The sequence below is a fragment of the Lathyrus oleraceus genome, chromosome 4, assembly GCF_024323335.1.
Source record: "Lathyrus oleraceus cultivar Zhongwan6 chromosome 4, CAAS_Psat_ZW6_1.0, whole genome shotgun sequence".
Taxonomy (NCBI): Eukaryota; Viridiplantae; Streptophyta; class Magnoliopsida; order Fabales; family Fabaceae; genus Lathyrus; species Lathyrus oleraceus.
Genome location: NC_066582.1, coordinates 149,014,705 through 149,040,598, shown reverse-complemented (window position 1 = coordinate 149,040,598; position 25,894 = coordinate 149,014,705). Strand labels below are relative to the sequence as shown.

The 25,894-nt window shown below is 41.0% G+C and overlaps 4 protein-coding genes across 6 annotated transcripts; 3 read left to right on the top strand and 1 right to left on the bottom strand.

Annotated features, from left to right (window-relative positions):
• Window positions 1-3,338: 3,338 nt before the first annotated feature.
• On the top strand, window positions 3,339-5,977 carry LOC127074210 (nudix hydrolase 8). 2 transcript variants are annotated; one of them, XM_051015518.1, is made up of 9 exons: window positions 3,339-3,491; window positions 3,849-3,986; window positions 4,075-4,313; window positions 4,393-4,458; window positions 4,587-4,724; window positions 4,854-4,931; window positions 5,057-5,107; window positions 5,208-5,242; window positions 5,389-5,977. In XM_051015518.1, the coding sequence occupies exons 1-9, from the start codon at window positions 3,473-3,475 to the stop codon at window positions 5,702-5,704; spliced, it is 1,080 nt and encodes a 359-aa protein (XP_050871475.1). In that variant the 5' UTR covers window positions 3,339-3,472; the 3' UTR covers window positions 5,705-5,977. The 2 variants fall into 2 exon arrangements, with proteins under 2 accessions (XP_050871475.1, XP_050871476.1); XM_051015519.1 differs by lacking the exon at window positions 3,339-3,491 and adding an exon at window positions 3,575-3,754.
• Window positions 5,978-10,581: 4,604 nt separating this feature from the next.
• LOC127074209 (deSI-like protein At4g17486) lies at window positions 10,582-13,080 on the top strand. Of its 2 annotated transcripts, none has more exons than XM_051015515.1 (5): window positions 10,582-10,750; window positions 11,308-11,539; window positions 12,018-12,305; window positions 12,460-12,540; window positions 12,639-13,080. In XM_051015515.1, the coding sequence occupies exons 2-5, from the start codon at window positions 11,386-11,388 to the stop codon at window positions 12,770-12,772; spliced, it is 657 nt and encodes a 218-aa protein (XP_050871472.1). In that variant the 5' UTR covers window positions 10,582-10,750; window positions 11,308-11,385; the 3' UTR covers window positions 12,773-13,080. The 2 variants fall into 2 exon arrangements, with proteins under 2 accessions (XP_050871472.1, XP_050871474.1); XM_051015517.1 differs by having other exon boundaries at window positions 10,592-10,866.
• Window positions 13,081-16,341: 3,261 nt separating this feature from the next.
• Window positions 16,342-21,942, top strand: LOC127136455 (uncharacterized). Its single transcript, XM_051063009.1, has 2 exons — window positions 16,342-20,313; window positions 21,280-21,942. The coding sequence occupies exons 1-2, from the start codon at window positions 16,342-16,344 to the stop codon at window positions 21,940-21,942; spliced, it is 4,635 nt and encodes a 1,544-aa protein (XP_050918966.1).
• A 492-nt stretch (window positions 21,943-22,434) lies between these two features.
• On the bottom strand, window positions 22,435-24,857 carry LOC127136454 (uncharacterized). The gene is made up of 3 exons (XM_051063008.1): window positions 24,851-24,857; window positions 23,536-24,501; window positions 22,435-23,459 (listed from the first exon to the last, which is right to left on the bottom strand). Exons 1-3 carry the CDS (start codon window positions 24,855-24,857, stop codon window positions 22,435-22,437), a joined length of 1,998 nt encoding a protein of 665 aa, XP_050918965.1.
• Window positions 24,858-25,894: the final 1,037 nt, after the last annotated feature.

The window sequence follows — 25,894 nt, the reverse complement described above, 5'->3', positions numbered from 1 at the left end:
ACGATAAATATTGTTTTTCTATGGTAACACATAAGTTGATTTTTATGTATTTATGGTAACATATAAGTTTATACTATGTGTTGTACCCTAAAATTTGTCCTCCCCTTTTATCTTTCCATTCAATCCTTAACTTGAGAATCATTTGCATACCCTCATGCTCCATGCATATGCATCAATCATTTGTTCATATCTAGTGGCTGGTCATTATGGATTCAAAATTCTTGGCTTGCAAGGCTAAGGTTTTTGGCAGGGATGTATAACCCTAGTGGCTTGACCTCTTTGGAGATTGAATTCAACAAGGTTCCACTATGGTATTCTTCAAGGGCTTTAAACCCTAATTATGGGCCCATGGTTTGAGAGTTAGCTTAAGGAGCTTGATGTTTGGTTTGAAACCCTAATCCTTGATCTTGGAGTTGGTAAGCCTTGTGGTTATTTTGAAGGTTTGGAAACCTTAAGTGGTTATTAGAAGTGATAGGTTGTTGCTTGACTTTGAACATTGACTAGTGAACCCTAGTCCATGGGTTGTTTTGGTTGGTTTAAGGCATGCTTACATTCATATTCCCTTGCATATTGTCATTGGTCTCAATTGATCTAAGTCACTTCATCCATTGATTTCATTGATCTTCAATGATCCAAATTTCATTAATTCATTTTGGTCAGGTCATGGCATGATAACTAGGTTTTACTATCATTCATTCATAAATTACATTATAATTGGTTCATGGTTCCATTTTGAACATGCATTTTAATCAGAGAAGTCTATTTCATCAACTTTTTGCATTAGTTGACTTTTGGTCAACCAGTTAACCAAAGTCAACTTATTGTACTTTCATCCCTCAATCACCTTGACCTTGTTCTTGTTGTCCATTAATCACCTAAGTCCATTTTATTTGAATTCATAATCTATTTTAAACAAAGTTATCTTCATTCACAATTTTATTTTAAACCATTCTTGGACCATGTTCATTTTGATCCATTACAGTACATTCCCTTTCCAACAAAACCAAGTCACATTTCAAAGATAAATTTCATATAAAAATGCCATACAAAAACAATTGGAGTTAGTTTCAATTTTAAGCCATATCTTGAACCAACCATCATAATTTTCTTTACAACATATCATTTCAAATCCCATAATAATTTTGATCTTGTCACACCATATTCAAACTTAAAATCAACTTCCAACCATTATTCACATTATAATATTCAACCATTTGTTTCAATTTACAACCATTAAACCAAATTCATTTCAATTCCAAACCAATTTATACATTCAATTACAATTACAATCCAAGTACATATAAGTTACAACATGATCCAAAATCACAAATACACTAATCCAATTTTATAGCATTACAATCAGGTTACAATTACAATATGACCTAATGCAAAATTCCAAGCAATTTCCCTATTCATACACCTCCCTCTAATGAATTATACCCATAGCCCATGATTAAGTTTTATTAATCCCCATTAGTTTTGTTTAATCTCCTATTTTAATTTATGTTAATCCTTATTTTTAGTGTTTAATCATAATGTTGATTGATAATCTTGATAGAAATATTAGGATTAATTCTTGATCTTGGTTAATTAGGAACTAATATAGTTTTCATCATTAGGTAATTAGATTAAGTCCTAGTTAGGATTAATTAGGTTTGGTTAGAAATTAGGTTAATTTTGATCTTAATTTTTCAGAATTAATTCAATATTAGTTTAGCCATGCTTTGATTAGATTGTTTCTTGCCATTAGATTTTGGTTAATCCATTTTATTGACTTTATTCATGATTTGATTAACATGCTTAAGTATAGATTTTTTCCATGATTCCTTTTTGGGTTAATTTTGCTATGTTTGGATTGCAAGTGACCATTAAGTTTGTTAATTCATTTTGTGGAAAATGATCGTTTTGCCCGTAGGGGTTTATTTTGTTGTTTAGGCCATATAAATACATGCTTCTGTAAGACTAATTTTTTACTTCGAATTTTAGGCTAATATTTTCAAGTTAATTCAAACCCTTGATTCAAGTTGATCAAAAGAAATTTTGATAAACTAAATCTTTTGATCATGTATAACCCCACAGTCTAATCAAGTGATCAAAAGTCATTTGATCACTTGATATGACAATTTCTAATTATGTGGATCTTCAAGCTTCAAGTCCAGACTTTCATACAAGGCATCTCAGTCACATCAAGCAGCAGATTATACATGATACATCAAAGATCAACACTTGGTAAATACAATTCAAATTGTATGACATGAGACTTAAGTAACGAGGAATGATGAGACAAAGTTTCTCCTACCCTTGTCTAGAGTGACTTTGGGAACGGGACGTAAGCCCTGACTATTCAAAGCATTTTCCCTCATTCATAGACTTTAGTGCAATGCAAATCAAACAAAGTGCCAAGTCTCCTTCACTAAAGCAACATCAATTCAAGTAGCAGCAATGAGAATTCTTCTCCAACAACTTGTCAATTATGAGAAGTATCATGTGTCATGAGATGAGTTTTTACAAAATTACCTTACAAAATTATATAGACAAAAGGATCTAAGATGATAACTCGAAATTGAAAACATGGTGTCTAGATTTTTAAATTTTTGACCATATCATACTTAGACATTGTATAGCATAATTTGGCCATCCAATTCTCACCCTTAAAAAATCAAGTGCAAATGTTGCTCGCATTTGTTCTATATCCTATGCAAGATTAGATACTACATGTGAAAAAAATTGTTAAGTGCGAACGCTGATCGCATTTGTCCTTATAGTTGGTTTCCACACACTACACGCCAAAGATTTCACAAATTTTGATGAAGAGTATATCCTTCTTGTTGTGAACATGTTCCCTCACCTCACCTTTGGATAACGTTCCTCCCAAGTGAATGGTAACTAGTTGTAATAAACTCACCATTTTTATATACATAAAAATAGTACTAGTCTCAAAAAAGTAGTAGTCATAAATTAAGTTAGTGTAATATGACTAAGAACCCCAAGTTTATGGTTATGGACATTGTAAATTTACCAAGAAACAACCCTTAAAATTTGTCATAGATTTATTATGAGATTAGGAAGATACCTTTAACAAAAGTAAAAAGCTAAGCAAATTATTTCATTGATAAATCAAATAGGCTACTCTTTGAGAAAGAAAAAAAAGTGCTTGTTTTACTTTTATCAAATAAATGGTTTCCCAAATTGATTTGACAATTCACCAAATTTTTGTTCAACTTGCAGAAAAAACTCAATATTCTCTCAATAATTTTTCAATAGAAACAAATAATAATATCTCCATCGTTATAAATTTCTTCTAGTGCAAATATTTATCAATTATTAACTAGCTGTGACACATAACTTCCCTCGTTTTCTTCATTTTATTTATATACACTTACTTGTCATAATATGAACAACTTTCCAATTTGGCATTTTTCTATAAGTATCTTCTGGATGATATTTTGTACATGTTCACCAATCGTCCATTATGAACCACAACCTTAAAGGTAATTTCCTACAAACCAAACTTTGCCATTACTAGTGATTTTATATAATAATTGTTCCTACGTGTCATCCATACAGCATTATCACCTATAATTTCATTTGTTTGTGTCTATCTACTTAGATTCTAAACCTTCTTAACTCAAAATCATAGTATTATTATACTACTATATGTGAAACACATGTACTATACACTATGAAGATGATGATGAATCACATGACCATGATGTTTCTTTAGTTTATGTATATAGTTTCGATGTACGCTAAGGTCGGTTTCCTTGATTTTTGTGAAGATTCTATGTTTTATATTCTCATTGGACAGTGTCAGTTTGTGTAATTGGTGAGATTTGGATTCTGAACAGTGATTAAGATGGAGCTGAAACCTTTCTCTTACAATTCTATGTCCACATTTGAGATTCAAAAAATTTCTACCACTTTGTTCTCCAATTTTAGACACAAATTTGGAGTGAGATACTCTAACCAATTCAACTGCAGCAGAGGTAACAACAACCGAATTAGATTCTTCTTTTGTTTGTCTGTTGTCTGTTTTCTTGTATGAAGTTTGGTCTTTTTCATGTTTGATTTCAGGGTTGTTTCTCAAGAGTTATAGTGTTTCAGATGAGTCTTATTTTGCAGCAGTAACAACAAGTTCTCATAGTGTTGATGGAATTAATGGCTCAACTGAGAGATTGTATTATAGAAATCTTATACTTGATGCTTTTGATGATGAGTATGGAGGGGTTGTCATTGATCCAAATAGTTTACCACAAAATTCATATGCTTTTGCGTCTATTCTTTGTTTGTCTCTTTCTCATTGGAAAAAATTGGTAAATTCATCAATCCATGTTTATTATTATTAATGTCTCTTCTAGATTATTGAAAATCTTACATTATGAGGTTTTGTAGGGAAAGAAAGGAATCTGGCTTAAGTTACCCTTAGAGAAATCTGATTTTGTTCCAATTGCTGTCAAGGTAATTTAGCTTCTGAAATGTATTACGAGAGACTGTTTGGATCGGCTTATTTTTGAGTAGTTTTGTCGGAATAACTTAAAAAAACAGCTTAAGAGATGTTGAATGTATGAGTATGATTTTGTTTTCAGGAAGGGTTTGAATACCATCATGCCGAGCCGGGTTATGTGATGCTAACTTACTGGATTCCGGAAGGACCTTGCATGCTTCCGGGAAATGCTTCGCATCAAGTAGGAATCGGAGGATTTGTCATCAATGATAACAATGAAGTATGATTTTTTTTCTTCTCTTTATGAACTTTTCTGCGTTTCCTCTACATGATTTCGAGACAGTTCTTATCTGGTTTGATTCGTGCAAGCTCTAAAGTTTGTGTAATTTCTTGTATTGAATTTGTAAAGGTACTTGTGGTGCAAGAGAAGCATTGTTCTCCTGCAACTCTTGGCCTTTGGAAAATTCCAACTGGTTTCATTCATGAGGTATGTATCTTTAAACCGTAGCGAGTAAAAAGCTAGATTAGAGATAGTGTTGAGATGTACTTTCATTCATGCAATGTAAAATCATGTTGCAACATGAATATAATCACTTGTATGAATCATCTCAGGCAGAGGAGATATATACAGGAGCTGTAAGAGAAGTGAAGGAAGAAACTGGGGTAAGTTTCATGTAACTTTGATATTTTTTAACTTATTCATGAAGTTGCAATTACAAGTTTCAATTGCTTAAAATGAAGACTTTCTTTTGATGTTGTGCAGATTGATACAGATTTTATTGAAGTCATAGCATTCAGGTAACAGCATCAATTATGTCATCAAGAAACTTAAATACGTAATCACATCTATCAGTATCGTGTTAGTGTCAGACACTGATGCATGCATGTTAGATATCTGACACAATTTTTATTAGAAGTATCAGTCATTTTATGGTAAATTATAGGCATGTACACAATGTGGCATTTGAGAAATCAGATTTGTTCTTCATCTGCATGCTAAGACCACTGTCATCTAGTATCACTGTGGATGATCATGAAATTGAAGCAGCAAAATGGATGCCACTGGTTGAGTTTGTAGAGCAACCACTAATACAAGAAGATTCCATGTTCAAGAAGATTGTAGATATCTTTATTGCGCGTCTCGGGAAGCGCTATTGCGGCCTATCAACTCATCAAGTAGTTTCCAATTTTGATGGCAAAATTTCTTCTCTATACTACAATGTCATTGACAATGATGATGCAAACTGTGTTGGAAAATAAGACTCTAACAACTATACTAGTATAGATATCCTGTAGAGTAATTTGTAACATATAATTAAGTGCAGTTTTACTTCCTGATGTATATAAGTGTGCTAATATCAATGACAGAGTTGATATGAACACGAGGGAACATTAAACTTATTCCTAATTTGTGTTTGGAATGTAGAAGTATATGTATAGACAGAGGGTATCTATTAGCATAGAATTCTCGACGAAGAGAATATGATGTTGAAACAGTACTCAATCAAATATGAGGATATGTGGTTATGTGTACGGTAAGTAGTGCTTGACCATTGATGTTAAGTTCAACATACTGACCATGAGTTTGGAATGTAGAAGTATATGTATAGACAGAGGGTATGTGTTAACATAGAGTTTTCGTTGTTTTCGACGTGCTGAGTTCGAAGAAGAGAATATGATACTAAAACAATATTTAGTCAAATATGAAGACATGTGGTTATGTGTGCGACAAGAATAGTGTTCAACCATTGATGTTGAGTTTGACATCCTGATCATGAGTTTTGGATTTAGTATTTTTTCCGAGGATGTTTTTCCTTAAACTCGACAAGTTGAACCATCAATCGTGACGTCTGAAACAAGATAAAAGGATCAAATTGGATAACTATTTTCTGATATTATCCAGACAGCAAAGTCACGTTGGAATAAGTTGAAAGATTGGAAGTTACACAAAGGAGAGGAACCCCTAGAACAATTTTCGAAATGCAGGAGAGCAATCGATCGGACCGGAGATGTGGGTGTTTCGACCCCTTTTGGAACAACTGCTCCTACAGTATCATCGGCTATAATATCATCGATACTATCTGATGGGGCGGTTCCCTCACCACAATCAGCGAGTCTTCCAATTAACCATACGGTCATAAGGCCAACTCTCAGAGAGCCTAGGCTACCTTATCTTCTGAATTTTTCATTACCTATGGGTAGAAGAGAGTATCCTTATGGTATGGCACCAACAATGATGGCAGGTCTACAAATTTGTGCGTTGACGTACGCAGAAAATGCAGTGGCTACCGCGTCACCCTATAATCTACATCCTACGTCAATTTTGGCTATAAATAATCCTAGTTGAACGATGCCACCACCAGGAGGATTAAGTTATATCCCTCAAGGGATGCCAATATTAAATACGAAGTTTGTCATGTCTATGAGGCAACAAATGGATGAGAGTAACCATTGGATGATTAACATGTTGACCTAGTAGATTGGTATGGTGTTCAATATCTTGATTCAGAACGCCAACCAGAGTTAAGAATTATTTGTCAACCAAATAGGTCGAATGGTCGATTTCTTAGGCGCTCCTCAGGCCCAGGCTGACCAACTCCTCAAATCTCAAATGATAGGTCAGTGGAAATGCCTGACAATGGGGCATCCTATATTTACCAAGGGCGGGCACAATTGGGGTTTCGACCTATAAAACCTCTCACATATAGAGAGGACGAAGAGTATATAGGTCAAAATAACTCGAGAGTGATGCCGCTAATAGAAACCAAGATATCAAGAAAGTTGTCAGAAATGTTCAACAAAAAACTTAAGAGGGAAAAATAATTTGGCTGATATGGTCGAAACATCCTAGCCCATAACCGACTCAATATAAGCCTACATAGGCCAAATTTTGTGTATGCACTATTAGAATATGTATTGCAAGTTGAACTCCCTAGGGGATGGAAAGTTCCCAAATTTACCAAATTTTCAGGCGATACAAGAAAACCGACTATCGAACACATCGCTTGATACCTAACTAAGGCATACGATATGGCAAACAACGAGAATTTGAAGATGAAATACTTTTCAAATTCTCAGACCAAAAATGCCTTCACCTGGTTCATTACACCCCTTTCACATTCCATACATAACTAGAGTCAGTTAAAGAGAGTGTTTCATGAATAATTCTATATGGGGTAGTTAAAGATCAGCCTCAAGGAATCGGTCAGCATGAGGCATAAAGCGCCCAAATAAATAGGCGGTTATTTGAATAGATTCAGACTGTTGAAGGAAAGGTGTTTCACCCAAGTGCTTGAACATGAACTAGTCTAAATGGTTGATGGTGGGCTAATTTATTTCATTAGGAAGAAACTATACATTCAATATCTAAGAGACATGACTCAGTTAGCAGATAGAGTTCGACAGGCTGAACGCTTAAAAGCTGAAAAGGCTAGGTCGAATAAATTTCATAAAAAAGAAAAAGTCGCTTATATAAAAGCAGCCGAAAAAGACCAAGAATGTGACATAAGGTATGAAAAGGTCGAATAAATTGATGTTAATGTGTCGGAATTAAAACTAGGACCTCCTTATGTCTGTAAACTATTAAAATCGTCTGATGGGAAGAATTCTGTCGAACCCAAAAAAAAAATTGTCGCAAAAAATTATACATTCAAAGTAACTAAGTGCGACGAGATATTTGATCTTTTAGTTACCGACGGCCAAATTATAGTCCCAAAAGGGTTTAAAAACGTCACATTTAGAGCAACGAAATAAAATAGGGTTTAGTAAGTTCCACAATTTTCTTGGTCATAAAACTTTTCATTGAGTTCTTTTCAGGGATCTGGTGCAAGGAACACCGAATGAACAAAGACTGGAATTTGACGACAAATCCAAGACTCCGATGCAAGTGGATGATGACCTCCTGCAGATCATGGACACTCATGCCTATGACCTTAAATTTACGTTGTAGAGCATACAAATGAGCCATCTTCACCTTTGTAGAACCTTGATATTTTAGCGCATGGAATCCCATATTTCTTTTGTCGTGTCACGTGTCAAAATTGTTTCAAGTGTTCGATCAATTACTTGAAACAAATAATTCTTGGCTTTGAGATCCTTGAGTCTACTTCCATCTACATGTTTTCTTTGCTCATGTGGTGTAACCGTCACACCATGCTCGATTAACTCCCAATACTCTTTGGATCAAAAGAGATTCTCCATTAGCATGGCTCAATGATCATAAAACCCGTCAAATTTTGGGATTGTAGGGGTCAAGAACTTTGAAGAACCCGCTATGGAAATAGCTTGAAAGATGTGAACACGGCATGAAGAGGATGAAGTTGATCAAAGGAAGAAGATGGTAAACTTCATTACCTTTCCCGCCTAGGATCAAGAAATTCATTTCTTGATTGAGATTGAGTACAAGCAATTATCGGTAACCAGTGTTCTAGATACCACTAGTTAGAATGTGAAAGACTTATCTTGCATTACAATCGACAAATGGTTTATATACAAACACGAGTTACTTACATAGTAAGAAACAAATAAACTCAACTAACTAAATATTTCATAACTAACTTAAAGTTAGTTATTACTCTAACAAGTCAAAGCTCAACAAAGAGATAATATTACATTATCTTCCACTCTTATGTTTTTCTTTTTTTTAACCTAGTAGCATAGTTTTCACCCCTAAAAGGGGAATAAGTATAAGATGGGGTTTCAAACTCAATCACATTCAATCAAATGGTACTTAAAGGGAAATAAATTATACACTTACATCCTTTCTTTGACAACACATATTAAAAAAAATGGCACTCTTATCCCCTAAAAGATAAATAAATTACATTCTTCGTTCTTCTTAGTGCCTCATCTTTACCTTGTCTATGAAGCTCGCCTAAGTTGTTGAAGGTTTTAGGGGGCCTAATTCAAATACTTTTGGAGAATGTGGGGCCTAGTTAGAGTCCTAGACTTAATATGAATGTCTTTCTCTCATCATCGGCGCCATTGACTAATATTACTTCTACGTTGAACCTCTCAATGTAGGATCATATCAGCTTGTCTTTCCCTTTTCATATGGATCTAAGGTTTACCATCGACTTGGGTTGCCTTCTTGACATCATGAAGTGCATGAAAGATATCTCTGTTTAGTTATAATACTTTCAGCGAATTTGGGCCCCACGAAGAGCTTGTTTTTCGCACACTTGACGGCGTCAAAAAGACAACCCATATTAGTGGAAAGCTTGAGATGCATCAGACAAGGAAAAGGTGAACAATTACGATCCTACATATATATGTTCAATGGAAAAGCGATATTAGTCACAGACGCCGATGAGAAGATGAAGGAGTACATGATATGTCTAAGACTCCAACAAGGGCCCGAATTCGCTGAAAGTATTTGAATCAAGACTCGTAAAATCTTTAAAATCCTACTAGCGATGGCAAAAAAAAATTATACAATACGTGATAAACTTGGTCTTCAATAAGGAAATTTATGGCATAGGGTTTAAGAAAGAAACAAGAGATTGAAGAGTAATTTATAAAAGAATGACAAAAATATATATTTTAATCTAAGGAGGAGGACTAATATAATTTATCTTTTAAGGGAGGAGGGAGTAGTTTTTTCTAATATGTTTTGTCGAAGAAGAGATGTAAATGTATAATTTGTTCATCTTCAAGAAGCATGTGATTACATGAGTGCATGTTCATACTCGTGATATTCTATTTATTCATCTTTAAGAGGTAGATAAAATTCTATAACTAAATTATTAAAAGAAAAATAAGAGGGAGAGATAGTGTAATATAAATATCTCTCAGGAGAAGAAAATCTATCGTACTTTACATAAGAGGAGAAAGGGATTGTGTATTTTAATAATATGAGTATCTATTTAAAATAAAAGAATAGTATATTTTGTATAAAAGGATAGAGGAGTTGTATATTTGAAAGAAAGAAAAAAATATATAAATAGGCGTATTTCTCAAAATAGAAGAGTGTAATTTACTTATAATATTATTAATTGTGTAAATATTTGCATAAACTTATATGACCAACTTTAGTGATTAAAAAACTATGACTAATATAGGTGTAAAAATATTATAAAAACTTTAATAATAATGGATAAAAATCAAAAAGAAAAAAAGAATCTGTATTAAAAACATTGAAAGAAAAAATGATAAAGAAGTGTGGCGAGGAACGCCCAAAAGGCATAGCGAAAGAAGAGTTTGTCTGATTTTAGGCTTTGTGGAACGCATTCGAGCCACCTTACGTTTCTTCCTCAACTTCCACCCCAAATTACTCTCCAACCCCTTTCCCTTCCCCATTCTCCTTTCGTAAGTTTCTCTTTCTTCCATTGCTTCTTCTCTCTATCATCCATCTTTTCATGTTTTCAATTTCTAATTCACTTTGTTCAACTCTTTCCTATCCATTTAATCCACATAATTACTCGGTAATTTCACTTTTATCTTAATTTCAACCTCACCTGCAATTTCTCAGTAAAACCCCATTATAATAATTCCAACGATTTCAATCAAGCTTTTGTTTTTAACCCCTGATGAAAATTTTGGATTTTTCATATACCCTTTAGCTGAAAATTATGTATATGCAAATGGGTTTGTTTGGTTTTTGAAAATAATGATAGTTTTTGTATGATGTTTTTAACCCCAGATGGAAATTTTGAATTTTTCATATACCCTTTAGCTGAAAACTATGTATATGTAAATGGGTTTTTTCGTTTTTTTGAAAATGATGATATTGTTTTGTATGATGTTTTTAACCCCAGATGAAAATTTTGGATTTTTCATATACCCTTTAGCTGTAAACTATGTATATATAAATGGGTTTGTTTGCTTTTTGAAAATGATGATATTGTTTTGTATGACGTTTTTAGGCTACGCGAAGAAGAATGGGGTTATGTATTTAGAGGATTAGAGAATTGGGGGATTAGAGAAGGAGGAAATCCTACACAATGCCGTCTTTGCGAAGGAATGGTAGCTTGGAAAGGGTGCGAGAGAGCGAGAAAAAGAGTAATGCTATGGTGTACCTTAATGTGTATGATCTTACGCCTGCAAATAATTATCTTTACATGTTTGGCGTCGGGGTCTTTCATTCTGGTGTAGAAGGTTTGTCTGCTTCATCCTTGTACTTCCATTCATGACAAATTTTTAATTTTGAGTTTGGTTTGGTAAGAGAATTATGTTTTGTATTTGTTGGTAGGTAATTGGTTTTTGACATAATGGTGAAGTGTTTTATCATTGAATGCAACATTTTTATGGTTTATATTTATGAAGCTTATGTATGTATTGGTCTGTTTACGAAGAATGGCGCGAGAATATGTGATTAGATAGTTGGTCATCCACTTATTCATTGAGGTTTCTTATTTGGATGAATTTACGGCATTTGATTTAAGTATCTCCTTCAAAATTTTGAGTTTTTGTTGATTATTGGTTCCATTTATTTTATAAATGTGAATGGCTATGGTTATAAAGTGGAATCGTGTATACCCTATTTGGCTATATTGGTAAGTGTCAAACGGCGAGGTATTTCAGTTCGTCAAACTTGCGACTAACTTCGTTCATGGTTTTGACTTTTCTTGAATAGTGCATGGCATGGAATATGGGTTTGGAGCTCATGAGTACTCGACGAGTGGAGTATTTGAGGTGGAACCTAGAAGTTGTCCTGGCTTTATCTTCCGACGTTCAGTATTGTTAGGCAGCACTGATATGTCCTATTCACAATTCCGTTCTTTCATCGAGCGCCTATCCACTAAATATCACGGAGACACATACCATCTGATTGCTAAGAATTGCAACCATTTTACAGATGAAGTTTGCCAAGAGTTAACCGGAAAGCCTATCCCTGCATGGGTAAATCGGTTGGCCCGTGTTGGTGAGGACTCTCTTTGTCTCTGATATATTTTTTATGATTATCATTAAGCTCTCCCAAACAATCTCACTTGGGTTTATACCATGAGATTAACTCAAATAAGTCAATTCAAACAGACTATTATGAATCGTGTGATCGAACGCTGTTTAAATTTCAGGTTCTTTTTGCAATTGTCTTCTGCCAGAAAGCCTTCAGGTCGAGGCTGTCAGACATCAACCCGATCTTCTTGCACATTCCGGTAAGCTATGCATGAAGACAACTATATAGCAACAAATTGTTTTACAATCTTATGTTATTGGAAAGAAACACTTTAGGCTAACATTTATGTTATTGCAGATGAAGAGGAAACAGAATCTGAAGAGCATTCTGCGTCAGATGATAGTGAAGAGGAAGATTCGAATCACCATTTGCTAGAACCACAGAGTGGTGTTGTCTCATTTATAAAGGAAAAACCAGAGGCTCCCGAATGATATTTCTCGAGTTACCTTAATTGTGATTATTATTATTATTATTAATTAATTAATAATAATTTTTATTCTTTTTAACATCCTTCAATTGTATCTTTGAGTGTAATGAATTTTCTCAGCTGAAATATTTGGAGATCCTAAAACATGTTTTGAGTTACAAACATAATAGTAGTGTGTGTTGTATGTTATATGATTCAAAATGGAATGGCTTGTGCTGTAAATAAATGCTTTCAAGGTACAAACAAAATTGATCTGATATGCAGTTAATCTGATCATAATGTAGGAGACACTTATAAGTGTATTCGTGTGAATTGATATTCTATCATCTCATTTTTTTTATTACAGGATTTGTTTTCTAGAAATGGCAAATCTAAAAATAAAGATTAATATGGTATGCCAAATCTTAGGTATCTGATGAAGAAAAATAACTATGAATTAACCTTGCAATTGAATATGAATTGAATGGATAATGAATTGATCTAAAAAAAATTATTAAAAAATCATTTTTTTAATATTTGAAAAAAAATGCTTTTTAATTTTGGAAAAAATCATTTTATTTATTTATGAAAAATCGATTTTATTTTTTTTTAAATGTTTTTTTTATTTTATAAAGAAATCGTTTTTTAAACACGCACATACTCATCCAAGAAACAATTTTATTGAAAACATATGATATATTTTCCAATTTAATTTGTTTAAAAAACGTAAAAAGTTATATAATTATTTATTAGAATACATTAATACTAATTATATTATAAAATAATTATATTTTATAATTAAAAAAGCACCATAATATAAAATAGTAATATTTGGAAATGAAAACATAGTCTTATATATTATAAACTATTTAAATATATTTTTCTTATAAAATGTTATATATTATATTAAAAAATTAAAAAAATTAATTCCTTATAAATAGATTATAGATTAATTTTTGCCCCCATTATAAAAAATTTATGGATCCGCCGGTGCGCACACATACTTACACACATATTATTTTTAATAAAAATTTGTTGTAAAAAAATAAAAATATGATCTATATTATAATTATTTGATTTTATAGTTTCAAAAACTATTTTTAATTATTTTTTAAAAATAGATCTAATAGATTTGAAGTATTTGATAAAAATAATCAATTAGATCTATGTTGAATGAATTGGATCAATCTATTTATAAATAGATGAATTGAGTCTAATCTATTAAATTAATTATTTTTTATGTGAGAAGAGATCGAATGAATTTTTATTATTTTAAGGATCCGAAGAATTAATGATTTTTTTAGTAGATAAATTGAATGAATTTTCTTTAATTGTCACTATAATATAGTAAACACATGTGCATTAGGCACAGGTATCCACACACTTTGCATTCAAATGTGATACTTTATGAGTTTCATCGTTTCTATTAATATTGAAGATCTCTCATTATATTATATGTCAGGATTGATTTATGATATATGCCCCTGTTGAAATATTTCTTTTCCCTCTGTCATTAGTCTTAAAGATTGGCCTTTTTCTTAAACCTAACTATTAAGGATAACTCTCATTTTTTCAACTATCATAACACTATTAGCTTTTGGTGATCCTTTCTTAAACCTAACAATTAAGGATGAAGAGACAAATTATATAAGTAAGCCATGTAGTATTCCATGAATTTTACACTGTTCTCCATTTTCAATTAATATTAAATTATCATATTCTTTTAAAAAAATCGTTTTTGTTGTTAAATGGGCAGTACTATGTAAAAAAAAAAGTAACTTCCAATGGACGGTAGTGTGCAACTTTTTCAAAACATATATTCTTTATTCTTATACACTGTCGTCATTCATTGGACGGATTCAATGGACGGTTGTTCTATAATAAAAACATTTTTTTATAAAAAATATGATAGTTTAACATTTAATTGAAAATGCGTAATATTTTGTATTTTCTAATCAAAATAATGGCAAAATAATGGCAAAATAGTGCAAAATTCCAAACTATTATGTTTTCAAAAAAAATCATTTTTGTTATAGAGCTATCATCCGAATGAACGATAGTGTGAAAAAAAGTGGCTTCCATCCAATGAATTTTTTTATGAAAACATGTAGTTTGATATTTAATTGGAAATATATGGTATTTTGTTATTTTATATTCAAAAGAATGACATAATATTGCAAAAGTCCAAAATTCGCATTCCATACTACTCGATGTAAGACTTTGACACTCTAGCTATATTACCGAAGTCTCTATCATTGTCTTATTCCTGAGAGATGTCCCGACATATGTCATATATTATGCTTTATTCGGTCTTTTCTGTTAAACTATCAATCGATAGTCCTTTTTAAGCCACCGACAATCAACTCACATATTTATTGACAGAACCGGTGAGCCAAAACTAAAAACTTAGTACTAAGGGATTGTTTGAGACTGTTTTAAAAACTGTTTTATAAATTTTAAAAATTTAAAAACAAAAAATTTGTTTGATATATTTGTTTCTCAAAATTATTTCTAAAAACACTTTTAAATTTCAGTGTTTTAAAATCTAAAAAACTGAAACTATCAAAATATATTTTGATTTTCAATTCTCTATTTTATTTTTCAATGTTCAATTGGGGTAAACTGGGAAAACACACACGCAAAACACACTCTTTTCATTAATCGCGTTATAGTAATTACCTGTAATATTTCTTAGAATTTAATTGAAATATACGGACATTGTAAAATGATTTTACACCGTCAGTTAATCTTAGATGTTGGATATTAAAATAAGTTTGACTTTTATTTTGAAAACTTATAAAGTAATACAAACGGGTGATGGTGATGAATCGACAGTGTAAATCTAATGCATAGTAATTAATCCCTATTTCTTAATTGCAATATTTCATAACACTATTATATTTTTAATTATATGCTGTTCCGGACTGGGCCGTGACACTAGGCACGGCACGGCCCAATGCTCGCCAAGCCCACGTCCAAACGACCGTGTCCAAACGACCACGAGGACACGTCAGGTGAACGACCGTCCGCCCGACGAACGTCTCCCCGGCCCCTTAAATACGTGTCGGACAACGAGCGGGTCCTCCTCATATGATCTCCATCCACTCATCGTCAACCCACGTCGCGGACACCTAAGTTGTGTCGGGCAGAGCCATAACGGCATCTCACTCACCACGTCACCCAACTCCCCTATATTGTCTCCTTAGGGATAGGGGCAGTTGGACCAGGGGGCAGACCTTGGTCTAGGTCTTAACGCTTCTTACGCGTCCCCTGGCAGCTCCTCCTTGGGCCTAGCTAATCCAGCCCATTAGGAGCCTTGGCCCAGCGCTGGGGGCTCAATATAAATACCCCTTTCATGGCAAAGGGGCAGGTATTCTAACTCACACTCTGATAACCTCATTCTGTACCTTTTCTGACTTAAGCATTGGAGCACCTTGCAGGTACACCCCCCTCTCATTTCATTCTCCGGCCCATTCACCAAAACCTTGGAAGGCCCTCCTGATCAGGTAAGATCAGTGGCGCCGTCTGTGGGAATAGCTATCCCCATCTTCATCAAACGAGGATCAAAAGCTCATTTATTTCTGTCCTTCCAACATGGCCGGAGAACAACATAGCGATCACAGCCGTCCCCTCGTCAACTACAATATGAACGACGGCCCGCCATCCCATGAAACGGACGCTCGGGACGGTCATCCATCCACCCCGTCTCCAGAGCCCCAAAACAACGGGGATGCCTCTCACGCCCACAATTTAGGGGCAGAGACATTTCATCCCATTCCCGTTCCCGTTGAAGGAGACGCCGTAATGATTGCCATGGTGAATGCCCTCAATCAGGCCGGTTCTATGCTCCACCAGCAGCACGAACGAATCATGGCCCTCGAAGCCGAACGACAAGAAGCCCGGCCCCAGCCGGTGAGTAGGATACAACAACGTTCGGAGCCAACGAAGAAGCGAGGACGTCGCTCTCCAGAACCCCACGTCAGCAGGGCACGCGCCCGTCGTGACGGTGGTCGAGCGGGAACATCACCAAGGCGCGGACACAGCCCCGACAACAACGAACTGTCTCCCTTAAGGAGCGACGAGGAAGATTTGCATTGCCCCCTATCTCGGGCAATAATGGAAGCCCCGCTCCCCAAAGGCATGGAGAAACCACCAAATCTAGCTGTGTACGACGGGACTACAGATCCCGACGATCACGTCGACAACGTCAACGCGATGCTCGACTACCGCAATGATATAACCGGGCACCTCAAATGCCGACTGTTCTCAACGACCCTCAGGAAAGGGGCCATGGCTTGGTACAAAAGCTTGGCCCCTGAGTCCATTACGTCGTGGAGAGTCATGAGGTCCATGTTCACCAGGCACTTTACAGCTTCCCGTCGTCACCCCAAGACTGAGGCGACCCTTGAAGCCATAGTGCAGAAGAAGAATGAAACACTGCGCTCATACATCGAGCGATTCAACCAGGAAGCTGTCGAGGTAGATACCACCGAGCACATGAAGAAGTATCTCCTCGAGAGAGGTCTCTTGCCCGGCAGTGAACTTAGCAGAGCCGTAGGGATCGAGCCTCCCCGCACCTTAAACGAGCTCCTGCATAAAGCCCAGGCCTACATCAGATACGAGGAAAAGCAGGTGGCACACAATGCCCGCAGCGGACGTAACGCTGGGGAAACCGAGCACTCAAAACGCGAGGACACGAGCATTTCCCGTCGCAACGGAGACAAACGAAGAGAAGAAAGACCTCGCGAGCTCCGGGAAGGAAGAGGCCCCGCGGGCAGATATAGCGAGTACACCTTACTGACAGCTCCTCGGGAGCGCATCCTCGCAGAATGTATCAACTCTGAATTTAAGCAGGGCAGGGTCAGGTTCCCAAAACCGTCTGCACCAAAGCCCCACACCGACAAATCAAAGTACTGCCGGTTCCACAGAAGTCACGGGCACGTGACCGAAGACTGCGTCCACCTGAAGGATGCGATAGAAATTTTAATCCAAGAGGGGCACCTGAAGCAGTATACGAGGAAGAACGAAGCTCCCAGACACGACGAGCCAGAGAAGAAGAGACCCCGGGAAGACACACCCCCTGACAACTCTCCCTATCAAGTGGCCCTCTGCGTGTCACGACCGGAAGATTTCTTCCTCCCCGAACCATTGCCCGAGGGCAAGATCACTGCACTCAGCCCCTGGGAAAACTTCCCTGCCACACTGGTGATATCAGGAGGAGGAACTAACGGGGAATCCGCGGCCCTCTCCGTCAAACGTAAGTTCGACGAACTCCTACTGACTGCCCCCGAGCAGAAAGCGACATTGACAAAATACCGGGGAAAATCCAACCCAATATCCTTCTTCCTGGAGGAACTCCCGGGCGGATCCCCGAACTCAGGCATCCCACTATTGATAAGGGCAAAGATGGCCCAATTCGACGTACGACGCATCCTGGTCGACCAAGGCAGCTCAGTGGATATCATGTACGTCCACCTCTTCAAGACTCTGAAGCTAGACAAGACCAACTTAGCCCCCTACGTCGGATCAGATCTCCAAGGATTCAACGGAGCAACAACCAGACCGTGGGGATATGTTGAGCTCCTCGTCACCTTCGGCGAACAAGAAACGGCCAGGGAAGTCAAAATCCAATTCCTGGTCGTAGACTGTCCGTCTCTCTACAATTGCATCTTTGGACGCCCGACACTGGCCGAACTCACCGCGGTCCCATCCACCGTCCACCTGAAGATGAAATACTACACCAAATTGGGACGTGTGGTCACCATCCATGGTGACATCGAAGCAGCCCGGCGATGCTACGACGCCGCAGTAAAAGGACAGGCCGTAGTCAGCACGAAGAGCAACTGCGACAACAAAAAACTCAAGACCGAGGATCCTGCCCGAGGAGTCAACGCCATCGACCTCGACTGTCGCATCGGGCTGGACGAGACCGAAGAGGGGAGGTTCCCCAAGGAACGCTCTCTCGAACACCCGGTCCGACCAATCCCCGACGGGGAGTTCGAACTCATTCCTCTTGGGGACGATCCGGAAAGGACGGTGAAGATAGGTAAGGGACTACCCGAGGAAACAAGAGAAGAGCTAGTAGCATGCCTCAAAGAGAACTCCGACCTCTTCGCGTGGAATGCCGCAGAAATGCCCGGGCTGGACCCCGAGATCGCGTGTCATAAGCTAGCTTTAGACCGGGCAGCCAAGCCCATAGCACAGCGTAGACGCAAGCAATCGCCCGAAAAGGCAGAGGCTGCCGAGCGGGCTGTAAAAGACCTCTTAGAGGCAAACTTTATTTCTGAAGCCCAGTACACAACCTGGCTCTCTAATGTAGTCCTCGTTAAGAAAAATAATGGAAAATGGCGTATGTGTGTTGATTATACTGATCTTAATAGGGCTTGCCCGAAAGATGCTTTCCCCCTCCCTAATATAGACTTGCTCGTTGACAACTCTGCAGGTTTTAAACTCTTGTCCTTCATGGACGCATATAGTGGATACAACCAGATCCCTATGTCGCCCGCAGACAAGAAACACACAGCGTTCATGACCCCAACGGGCAATTACTATTACAACGTGATGCCGTTCGGGCTCAAGAACGCTGGCGCTACATACCAACGCATGATGAACAAAATCTTCAAGGACGAAATAGGGGACATGCTCGAAGTGTACATGGACGACATGATCGTCAAATCACACGAGGAGATAACCCATGCTCGACACCTTGCGAAGGTATTCGAGCAGGCGAGACAGTGTAAAATGAGGTTCAACCCCGAAAAATGCACGTTCGGAGTCCGGGCAGGCAAGTTCCTCGGTTTCTATCTCACCGAAAGAGGAATCGAGGCCAACCCCGACAAATGCCGGGCATTCTCGGAAATTCCGACCCCGAAAACCAAAAAATCGATCCAGTCACTCAATGGAGTGCTCGTCTCACTCTCCCGTTTCATCGCCAAGTCCGCCCAGCACGCATTGCCATTCTTCAGACTCCTTCGCAAAGAGGCCACCTTCGACTGGACCGATGAATGCGAGCAAGCGCTACTCCATCTAAAGAAGGTTCTGTCCCAACCCCCGGTCTTATCACGGCCATCAGAAAAGGAAACTCTATACTTATACCTATCCGTGGCAACCGAGGCCGTCAGCGCCGTTCTAATAAGAGAAACCGACGAAGGACAAAAGCCCATCTATTTTACGAGTAAAGCACTCCAAGGTCCCGAGCTCCGATATCAGCAAATCGAAAAGGTCGCCCTGGCCCTCATCAACACAGCGAGGAGACTACGATATTACTTCCTCGCACACACGATAAAGGTGAGGACCGACCAGCCAATCAAACAACTGCTCGGGCGCCCTGATATGGCCGGGAGGATGCTCAAGTGGTCACTAGAACTCTCCGAATTCGACATACAATACGAAAGTAGGAAAGCCTTGAAAGCTCAGGCACTGGCCGACTTCGTCGCGGAGATGACCCACTGCCCGACTCCAGCAGAAAGCGCCCACAAATGGACGATCTTCGTCGATGGCGCCTCTAGCACATCAGGCAGCGGGGCCGGGATCATCCTCGAAAATGAGGAAGGGATCCTGATAGAGGTATCATTGGCGCTAGCGTTCCCAACATCAAACAACCAAGCCGAATACGAAGCCTTCCTCGCAGGCCTGAGGTTAGCCGAGGACCTGGGAGCAAAAGAGGTAAAAATATCCACCGACTCCCAGCTCGTGGCCTCACAAGTGCGAGGAAAATACCAAACCAAGAACGACAACCTCCTCGAGTACTTGTCCCTCGTCAAAGAAAAACTTGATAGATTTGAAAAATGGGAAGTTCAACACATACCCCGCGAGCACAACACACGGGCAGACGTTCTCTCGAAACTAGCCAGCACGAGGAAAAAGGGTGGGAATAAATCAGTAATCCAAGAAATTCTCCGTCGGCCCAGCATCGACAAACTACCGCCTCCACTCGAGGTCAACGCTATTGGAGATGCCCGCTGTTGGATGACACCCATCTACAATTACCTCACACGAGACGAACTCCCGGCTGACCCGAAAGAGGCGACCACTGTCAAACGACGCGCATGCTCGTACGTACTCCTCGAAGGCAAACTCTACCGGAGAGGATTCTCCATCCCACTACTCAAATGCGTCGAGGAAGAGAAAGTCCCCGACATACTTGGAGAGATACACCGGGGAATTAACGCTCAACACCTCGGCGGACGATCGCTCGCACGAAAAGCCCTTCGAGCAGGCTACTACTGGCCGACCATGCAAAACGATTCGAAAGAGCACGTCAAAAGATGTGACAAATGCCAACGACATGCCGACATGCACCTCGCACCCCCGAACGACCTCAAATCACTGTCTTCCCCATGGCCCTTCGCGTGGTGGGGCATGGACATCCTCGGACCCTTCGTCACCGGATCATATCAGAATAAATACCTCATCGTCGGGGTGGATTACTTCACCAAATGGATCGAGGCGGAGGCACTGGCTAAAATAACCGCGCAGAACATTCTCCGGTTCTTCAAACGCAACATCCTCGCTCGGTTCGGTATACCCCAGGCACTTGTCACAGACAACGGGACACAATTCACGGACGGAGGATTCCAGGACTTCATCGCCAGCCTGGGCACCACACAGCATTTCACGTCTGTCGAGCATCCGCAGACGAACGGGCAAGCAGAGGCGGCCAATAGGGTAATCTTACGTGGCCTCAAACGCAGACTCGGTGAGGCAAAGAGGGCATGGGTCGAAGAGCTACATAGCGTGCTATGGGCCTACCGCACGACTCCACATTCTACCACCGGGGAAACCCCGTTCCGACTAACTTACGGCACCGAGGCAGTCATCCTGGTGGAGATACGGGCGCCAACGAGGAGGACGGAGGAGCCCCTAGACGAGGAAATGAACGATGAAACCCTTAGAGCCGAGCTCGACCTAGTCGAGGAGATACGTTCCGAAGCAGCTCTCAGGGAAACAACCCTCAAACAAAAAATAGCACTACGCCATGACGCGAAAGTCATAAAAAGAGAGTTCCAGGTCGGCACCCTGGTCCTCAGAAGAAACCAGAAAAACCCGAGAGAGGGCAAACTGGCGGCCAACTGGGAAGGCCCTTACCGCGTCCGCGACAAAACGAGCAACGGGGCCTATTACCTGGAAAACCTACAAGGAGAACAACTCGCTCGACCATGGAACGCAGAAAAACTTAGACAATATTACAGCTAAATACACCACGGGGAGACGTGGCAGGTACGACCACGCTCTTCGTCCCCAAAACCCCAGGGAGGAACCACGAGACCCGGGAACGATCCGGGGTCACATGACAAACACAACCCTCCCCGACGGTTGGGATCTTGACCAAGACTCAACGTCGAAGTACCAGGACTGGCAGGGCACCCAGCTCGCGATGGGAGGGCCCAAGCCTCGGGACCAGGGTTCGAACAACGGACCCGGGCCTCGATACCCACGGGCACAAAGCCCGACACTCCGTCGGTTCCCTAAACCGAGGAGATTAACAAAGTCGAGCAGAGTACGAATTCATACAAACAAGTATCAAACACAAACGAGCACAATGAATGATAACGTAAATATTCATGCATTAAAAACGATAAGAGCGGCCGAAGCCAAGTACGCCCGAAGGCCATATTACAACGCCCGAAGGCCAAATACATAAGGCACGCAGGCCATGATAACTAAAATCAAAGAGAAACAAATAAACTAAGACTCCGCTCGGAGCACCTCTTCATCCTCTTCTTCTTCTTCTCCCCCCAGCTCCTCCTCCGCTTCAAACGGGCAGATAATCTCACCGTCCCGGACGCAGCAGTTATAGGCCGACCCTACTGTCACCAACTCAGGGTTCAGAAGCCCGAGCTGCTCGACAGCATTGTCGAAACCCTCTTTGAAGCAGGCCACGAGATCTTGGTTGAGAGTCCGAATATGCCCTAGCAGCTCACCGCGCGAACCAAGGGCGCGTTCCTCCTCGGTCTCATCTGCCAGAGGACGGACCTTTCCCTCGAGAGACTCAACCTGAGCCCGTAGGCAAGCGTTGTCCTCGGTCAGCTTCTGATGGTCGACCACCTGCTCTTCCAAGCTCGCCTTAGCAGCCTTCAACTGGTCCCTCTCCTTTTCCACCTCCTCCAGCTTCTGGCTCAGCCCTTCCTGCAGCTGATGCTCTTCTTTGTAGTCCGACAGATCTTTAGATAGTCTTTCCTTCTCCGTCCGAACCTGCAAAAGGGCATCCTCCAGCGAGGCGGTGGAGACCGAAGTGTCGGACAAAACCATGGCCGTCTCCATCACCCGGATGACAGCAGCAATATCCCTGGCCAGATCTTTCCTCCGGGCAGCAACATCCTGGTCCAGAATAGCCTTGGCCTCAGGCGCAGGCACAGCAATCGACTCCTCGGCCTTGAAGAACGACCGTTCCACATAGCAGGGAGGTAGAAGATAGCTGCCCGGTCCATGCGAACTTCCTGGAGACGACCTGGTAAGGGCCCCAGCCGGACGCTTCCGTTTATGGAGGGGAGAAGCCGCTGGCGACGGACTGCTATCAGGAATGTTGATCGGGTTAGATCGAGGAGGAGAGGAAGGAATCACGCTCGCCGCCTGCGAGGGACTAGCCCCGGCATCGCCAGCAGTCTCCAAGGGACGGGCCACAGTTTTCTTCTTCTTCTTGGGCACCCGGTCAGGAGCGCCGACCTGATTCGCTAGCTTCAGCACCCGATCACGAGCATTGGGCATGGCACCTGCAAATAAATTACACACCAACATTAGCGAGCGAAGTCATAAACAGAAATAAAAAGCTAAACAAAGTCTGCCTACTCAATAACGCCAGAGCTTCCTCCTCGGTATCACACTCGAGCAGAGCCTTCGTATTGATATAACGCGCCTCGGTGATTAGTTCCCCGGCCTCATCCAGGTAGGGCACGCCCTGTCGATTCGCCCAGAACCCCAAGCTGAAGCTCTGCACGTAATCGACCAGCTTCTTGTACGCGAGCCTATCCTCCTCGCCGAGCATCGCATACTTGACTCGGTAATGCGCCGTGGAGAGATCGAAATGATCACGCTGCCACCTCAGCGGTATCTTCGACATCAGCGTCTCCTCCCCATTGGGTGTCCGCTGATAGTAGTATAGAGAGTGAAGGGCAGCCCGGGTAATCGGCATCACCACGTACCACCGGTTTTTGAAATGGCGAACAGAATCCTCGTACGTCTTGAACAGACGCACGGGCTGCTTGAAAGAAACCCAACTGTGGCGACCACGGGAACCGGACCTCTGGAGATGGAAAACGTGGAAGAAGAGAGCCCGGGTGCAACCAATGCCGAGGAACTGGCAAACTAACTCGAATGCCCGCATAAATGCGAGAGCATTAGGATGTAGTTGGGACGGCGCCAGCCGGAGCCACTTGAAGACCGACATCTGGAAGGAGTTGAAGGGCAGTCTAATCCCCGCCTCACGGAAAGCAAATTCATACATGGTGAACTGCTTCCCCGGGAAATGATGGCAAATGCGGTCCTCTTCCTTGGGGGCGCAGCAATACCAGTTTGGTGGATCCTCCCGGCTTATGGTCTCGACCATAGCGTAAGCAATGACGGCCTCGTCACAGAAGTCTGATTCCTCCTCCAAGGGCTCGTCCGCAACCCATGAGAAGTCGACCTGCCCGGAAGAGGAGGCGTGTTCGGTACCATCTCGGGCACTCCCATCCCCGACAGGGAGACGAGCGATTGTCGCGTCTTCGGTGGAGGACCCAGAATCTTCCCTCCTCGGTCGTAAGCGCCCGGTAGCACCTGAAACGCAGACAGAAAGAGTGAATTCGACGTCGTATCAAATCCACCCTTCCACCGCAGGTCAAGTGAAAGGGCGTAGCGGCGACGGACACTAACCGTGCTCAACTCGGTGACGCGCGCATTCTATGGAGACCGGGCATAAACTTCATACAGCCTATGCAAGTATTGCCCGGCATATGAAATTTATGCCCGGTACAGTATGATCCCAACCCTATTTTCTGCCATCTAATATACACCTACAGTCCACTACACTGTTCCTAAGTTAAACCTAACCACATTTCTACAAAAATAGCATGCGTTTGACAGAAAACAGCAAGGAAAAACAGTGGGTCACAGTGGAAAATCATACCTGTCATAGTTAAGTTGAAAGGGGTACGGTGGTGCCCGAGCAGAAGACGGTGGTTCAGATAGGAGGACGGGCGGAGACGGCGGTCCAGACGGTAGAGCGAGCAAACGAGGGAGAATGTGGAGAACTCCGGTGAACGTGTGAGCGAAAAAAGTGGAAATGAAGTTACTCAACCCCTTTTTTATAGGGCTTGGCACGTGGACCAACACGCTAGGTCATCATTGCCTAGCCTGCCTACGCCGTCTTTGCACACGAAACGAAGCGACCCCACTGATTCTGAGACACGTCTATCAAAGATAAGAAACTGAAACGACCCGAGCACCTATCAGTCTCCTCGACTCACCAAGACGCCACCTCCCCGCGTCATACCCACGTTTACCACAAGGAAGGTGCGGACCAACCGATCACCTCCATCCCCGACATTCCCGGAGAAAGGGTCGGTCATGAACAGGTCTGTTACGACCTCACCTGTCTAACGATGAAGCTTCCCCATCGTCTCGGGGAACCCTTAGTTGAAACATAAGTCATCTCTCTGGCTCAGAGACTCGACTTGGGGGGCTCCTGTTCCGGACTGGGCCGTGACACTAGGCACGGCACGGCCCAATGCTCGCCAAGCCCACGTCCAAACGACCGTGTCCAAACGACCACGAGGACACGTCAGGTGAACGACCGTCCGCCCGACGAACGTCTCCCCGGCCCCTTAAATACGTGTCGGACAACGAGCGGGTCCTCCTCATATGATCTCCATCCACTCATCGTCAACCCACGTCGCGGACACCTAAGTTGTGTCGGGCAGAGCCATAACGGCATCTCACTCACCACGTCACCCAACTCCCCTATATTGTCTCCTTAGGGATAGGGGCAGTTGGACCAGGGGGCAGACCTTGGTCTAGGTCTTAACGCTTCTTACGCGTCCCCTGGCAGCTCCTCCTTGGGCCTAGCTAATCCAGCCCATTAGGAGCCTTGGCCCAGCGCTGGGGGCTCAATATAAATACCCCTTTCATGGCAAAGGGGCAGGTATTCTAACTCACACTCTGATAACCTCAT

Excerpts from the sequence above, each read along its gene's own strand:
- LOC127074210 (XM_051015518.1), top strand. Across the intron at positions 4,459-4,586 it reads TTGTTCCAATTGCTGTCAAG|GAAGGGTTTGAATACCATCA; the intron begins GTAATTTAGCTT and ends TTTTGTTTTCAG. Across the intron at positions 5,108-5,207 it reads AAGTGAAGGAAGAAACTGGG|ATTGATACAGATTTTATTGA; the intron begins GTAAGTTTCATG and ends GATGTTGTGCAG.
- LOC127074209 (XM_051015515.1), top strand. The coding sequence starts at position 11,386 with ATGCCGTCTTTGCGAAGGAATGGTAGCTTGGAAAGGGTGCGAGAGAGC. Across the intron at positions 11,540-12,017 it reads CTTTCATTCTGGTGTAGAAG|TGCATGGCATGGAATATGGG; the intron begins GTTTGTCTGCTT and ends TTTCTTGAATAG. Across the intron at positions 12,541-12,638 it reads CGATCTTCTTGCACATTCCG|ATGAAGAGGAAACAGAATCT; the intron begins GTAAGCTATGCA and ends ATGTTATTGCAG.
- LOC127136455 (XM_051063009.1), top strand. The coding sequence starts at position 16,342 with ATGGCCGGAGAACAACATAGCGATCACAGCCGTCCCCTCGTCAACTAC. Across the intron at positions 20,314-21,279 it reads AGGAAGGGATCCTGATAGAG|GCACTTGTCACAGACAACGG; the intron begins GTATCATTGGCG and ends GGTATACCCCAG.
- LOC127136454 (XM_051063008.1), bottom strand. Across the intron at positions 23,460-23,535 it reads GGAAGCTCTGGCGTTATTGA|GTGCCATGCCCAATGCTCGT; the intron begins GTAGGCAGACTT and ends ATTTATTTGCAG.